This window comes from Salvia hispanica, chromosome 4, assembly GCF_023119035.1.
Source record: "Salvia hispanica cultivar TCC Black 2014 chromosome 4, UniMelb_Shisp_WGS_1.0, whole genome shotgun sequence".
NCBI classification, from domain to species: Eukaryota; Viridiplantae; Streptophyta; class Magnoliopsida; order Lamiales; family Lamiaceae; genus Salvia; species Salvia hispanica.
In genome coordinates, this window is record NC_062968.1 from 17,855,494 (window position 1) to 17,860,476 (window position 4,983).

Here is a 4,983-nt window from a genome sequence, read left to right on the forward strand (position 1 = left end):
TTAATCTACTGCTTGGTTACGCCGATTTGATTTGTATTTGTTAATCTACTGCGTTTTTTACATGATTACGCCGATTTGATTTGTATTTGTTAGCATATGCAATGGTTAATCTACTACTTGGCTTGGTTACTTTATGAAATATGTTTAACAATATGTTAATATGCATAAGGATCTTGAATATCATTACCTAAAGGAATTTTGAATTGTCAAGCACAACAAAAAAACTATTAATGGCAAGGAAAAGGAAGGCAACAACACATGCTGTTGATGAGGAGGAGGAATACCAAGTGCACTCTGAAGATGAAGTTGATGAGGAGGAATACCAAGTGCACTCTGAAGATGAAGAAACTGTAGGAGGTGGAAGAGAGCATGAGGAAAATTATTATGCGGAGGACAGCGGGACAACAATGGCAACTAATGGCCCAGATAAAACATAGCTAATTGCTTGATAAAAATTTTGACAGCACTGAAATCTAATATTGTTGTGTAATATTAGGGATATTTCTTTGTAAGTGTGATTTTTTGAGTTAAAGTCCGAATTGATGTATAATATATTGGATATAGCTTTGTAATGTCAGGCACAAGGAAAAATCTGTGTTGGTCTTGATCCAGTTTTTTCTTTTGCCTTGAATGTTGGTTTTGCTGGGTGACAAGATGGTCTTATTTTGGTGAAGACAATGCTAGTGACATAGTTGAAACATAATACATCAATGCGGTAAAAAACAAAAATCACATACAAACATAAAAACACATTATTTATAGACGATCCTTTCGCATAGTTGATTGCCAGAAACATATAAGTTTGGTCAATTAAATAGATTCAGATGCAATATAATGCAAATATCAATACATAGACCAACGAAATTAAATTATAAAACAACAATGTGTCAGTAACTACTCATCCAAGCATGAAATTGCTCACCTTCTGGAAATACATCCAAATCGAAATTGAGAATCGAATCACATGCCATGTCATTTGCCATTCCAAATCGCACGACAATTATGTAGCTGAAACTTCTTCGATCAATGCTGAAACTGAAAACAAATTGGACTAAAATTATGGAACTAAAAATGCTGAAACTGAATACAAATTTGATGCAATTGAGATCAAAATTGTCTACAACTAAAGACGGAATCGATAAAACTATAGAATAACATTAACATTACCAGATTTGGGATTGAAAAAGCAAGCACCAATTATCAACAGTTGAGCTTCTCGAGAATAAGTTAGTGAAAATTAATGGTTGAATTCTGCAATATGAGCAGCAGATTTGGTGAATATCATTGGAAAATCATTCATATCGGATTATTGATGAGAATCGTGTGATTAGAATCTCAATTTGGAGGAAATCTAGAATGAATTTGGTTGAAGAATGAACATGGAAATAACGTGATTACTGGGATGAATATAACCGATGCAAAGTGATTACCAATATTACCCTTACTGTATTTTTTTTAAAAAAATTAATTAAAAATAGCTGTTATGTGGCAGCTTGAGCACCATCCAATTTTTAGATCTAAAGGTTCAAAATGGTGGTATGGTGTCATTATAATAAGTGTTTTCATCTTAATATAACCATATATATATACATATATATATATATATATAAACGAAACTAAAGAAAAGAACAAAATCGAAAAAGAAATTGGGTTGCCTCCCAACAAGCGCTTTTGTTTTTAGTCGTTAGCTCAACTTGAAGTGGCCCATTAATTGGGCGGATCAGCGACCCGAGTGTTGAAAATCGGCACCGGGAGCAACTTGGTTCCTAGCTTCTTCCACCACTTGTATTTCCCCTTATTGGTTTTGATAACATATATCTCGGGGTCCTCCTTGGGTGCCTTCTTCTTTTGCTTCTTTTTTTGTGGAACAGATGTAGAGGAGAATCGATGGTAAGAGTCTTCCTTTCCTCTCGTACCTCTGCTCTCTTTCAATGACTTGTCTTCCTCTTCTTCACACCGGCTTTTGAATAAGAGGTCGGATCGGGGTCATGCGTTTTGGATACAGGAATTGGGCTTTTCCCTTTCTTTGTCTTGGTTAGGGTCGTCCTTTTTGGGAGAACGCTTTACCTCATTGACAATGTAAATAGTGGAGGTAGAAGGATCCTCCACTTCAAATGGGTCTTGGGGCTTGGTTAAGTCCATGGCCATGATTGCCCTGCACTGCCGTTCCATTTTCACCCGCTTTGCCTTCTCAAACTTGAGCATCTCGCTTTCGATCTTATAGGTGGAGCGATTATAGTTGTCACTAATTGTGATCTCACCACGACCTACATCAATCAAAGCTTTGCAAGTGGCTAGAAAATCTCTCCCTAAGATTAGAGGGACATTCTTGTCTACTTTCATGTCAAACACAATAAAATCGGCAGGGAAAATGAAGTCGTCAACCTTCACTAAGACATCCTCAATGATACCTACTGTTTTGATGGACGAATTATCGGCCAACCTTAGTGTCACGTCTGAAGTTTTGAGCGGCCTGATGTTGAGCTTTTCATAGTACTTCAGTGGCATGAGATTGATGGATGACCCTAGTTCGCATAGGGCCTTGTCAACTTTCCCTTCTCCAATCCAGCATCTGATAATGAAATGGCCTGGGTCTCTCTGCTTCACTGCCCTCTCCTTTTGGATGATCTCGCTATAATAATGCGGTAGTTTAAGGTCGGATTTTTCTTCCTCATCACCGCCTCCCTTAGAAGCTTTGCATATTTGGGGATTTCCTGCAACGATTCGACCAAAGGAATGTTAGTATGAACCTTATAAAACATGTTCAAGAAGTGTTTGAACTGCTCTTCGAGCTTAAACTTCCTCTTCGGCTGTAAAGGGAGCACAATCCCATTGTGCCGCACGAGTCCCTGCTGAGTAGATGGTTCTGCCGTCTCTGTGGTGGTCTGCCGCGAGGTGTGTGGCGGTCCGTCAGCGGTCTAGCATACTCCATTCGGTGGGTCAGCGGTGGGTTGCGCTGTGGTTGCGGTGGTCCATTGGCGACTGGGCAGTCCCCAGATTTCTGTTTCGCTACTCACTTCTTGTTTATGTCGTCCACTCGTGCGGCTGCCTTCGCCTTGTCTTCATCTAACTTCTTTTGGATTTGCTCCATTTGAGTGTTGATGTTTGCTATGACAGTTGGGATCGTGTTCATTCCTTGCTCGAGGTTGTTTATTCTAGCGTCAACCACTCCGATCTTGGTATCATTAACTTTTCTGTCTTGTGTAATTACTTCCAAGATCCTTGTGATTCCTTGATCATACTTCTCCTCCTTTTTGCTTGGTTCAACTAATCCTCCCTTGCTAACGTTAAATCCTGCAGGGGGTTGCAAGAAATTATTGTTAGAATAGGAAAGGTTTGGATGAGGTAGGTTTCTATTGTAATTATTGAAATTACCGTCCCCTGATTAGGGCGATAATTGTTGTTGTAATTTCTGTTGGAAACTCCTCCTTGCATGTAGTTGATTTCCTCCACTAACGGGGCAGGGACTTTGGGTTTAGAGACCGTTATGATGGAGGTTGGTGGAATCGGATCCTCCTTCCTCGATGTGTCCATTTGGTCTACCCTAACCTTGAACTCGGCCAATTCCTTCGCAAAAGAGCTCTCATCGGCCTCTTCGATTGCAGCTATCCTCTTCATGTTGTGCCTTTCTTTCGACCACTTCATGCTGTTGGTGGTGAATTCCTCGATTACCGCCATGGCATCTTCCCCTGACCTTCTCAAAAAGCCTCTGTTTGCCCCTGAATCCAACATAGCACAAATATTTTTGTTAAATCCGTTATAAAGGATTCCTACCTGGTGGTCCATGGTAAAACCGTGGTTAGGGAATTTTCGGAGAAGGGCTTTGAAACGAGCAAACGCCTCGTAAAGGGGCTCGTCATTGCCTTGAATGAACTGGAAGATTTCGCTCTTTAACTTCAAGATAGTGCCTGGCGGATAATACTTGTCGAGGAAGGCATCTACAATGTCCTTCCATGTGGAAACCTTCTCTGGTGGCATACACTCAAACCACTCTTTAGCGGAATCAGTTAATGAAAAGGGAAAGAGTCTTACCCTTATGGCATCGTCGTCGACACCATTTAACTTGAGTGTGTTTGCGATTTCCACAAATTTGGAGAGATGGCGGTTGGCGTCCTCTGCGGCCCTACCTGCAAAAGGAGTTTGCTCGACCCTTTGTATAAGGGTCATGCGTAACTCGAAATTGTTAGCATCAATACGAGGACCTTCGGGAAAAGTAATCATATTCCCATGATTGAACATGTTCATCACGGGTAGTATTTCTTTGTTCTTCTTTTCCAACGCCTCTCGGGCTGCCCTTTCCGCATCTCTCTCGTCTATCAACATCTGGACCATCTCCTGCAGCTTTTCGAGGTCCGTTTTGTCACCCATTGATCCTGATCCTTTTTCACTTCTTATTCTCCTACGAGTTCTTTCAAGTTCTAAATCGAGCGGTTCTAGGCTGTCCTTCCCAGAGCGCGTTCGCATACAAAACCTGCAAGAATAAAAAATAAATACAAATTAAAACTAAAAATAAAAACAGAAAGCAATTAAAATCTAAAGTAGTAAAATTATTTGTTTGAAGATATCACTCCAAAGTGAATTGTTTTCCCCGGCAACGGCGCCAAAAACTTGATGCACTATTTTTTAGCACTAAATAAACCTGCAAGTATATCAGAGTATATATAGTATAGCTAAAGGTCAGTACCGGATATAGAACACGGGGAAGGCAAACACAAAGTGTCTATTCTCTACTTGAACTCGATTACTATTTGGAAAATCGAAGGTTTTTGGGAAATTTTGAAAACAGAAAACAATAGAAAGCAAATAACAACCAATTGCAAATAAACACGGAGATAAATAATAGAGATAAGGGAATTCCAGGGATGTGTTTTCACAGTTATGGTTATACAAATTCCAAACTACAATACCTGACTCGATTTATTTTAAACACGAGAATTACCCGCAAGTGTACGGAGCTAGTGTAGCAATAAACAAGTACGAGTA

At 39.9% G+C, this 4,983-nt stretch overlaps 1 protein-coding gene across 1 annotated transcript; it reads right to left on the bottom strand.

Moving 5' to 3' along the window:
- Positions 1–3,013: 3,013 nt before the first annotated feature.
- LOC125220507 lies at positions 3,014–4,368 on the bottom strand. Its single transcript, XM_048122671.1, has 2 exons — positions 3,376–4,368; positions 3,014–3,277 (listed from the first exon to the last, which is right to left on the bottom strand). The coding sequence occupies exons 1-2, from the start codon at positions 4,366–4,368 to the stop codon at positions 3,014–3,016; spliced, it is 1,257 nt and encodes a 418-aa protein (XP_047978628.1).
- Positions 4,369–4,983: the final 615 nt, after the last annotated feature.

Excerpts from the sequence above, each read along its gene's own strand:
- LOC125220507 (XM_048122671.1), bottom strand. The coding sequence starts at position 4,368 with ATGGGTGACAAAACGGACCTCGAAAAGCTGCAGGAGATGGTCCAGATG. Across the intron at positions 3,278-3,375 it reads ATCGCCCTAATCAGGGGACG|GGAGGATTAGTTGAACCAAG; the intron begins GTAATTTCAATA and ends AACGTTAGCAAG.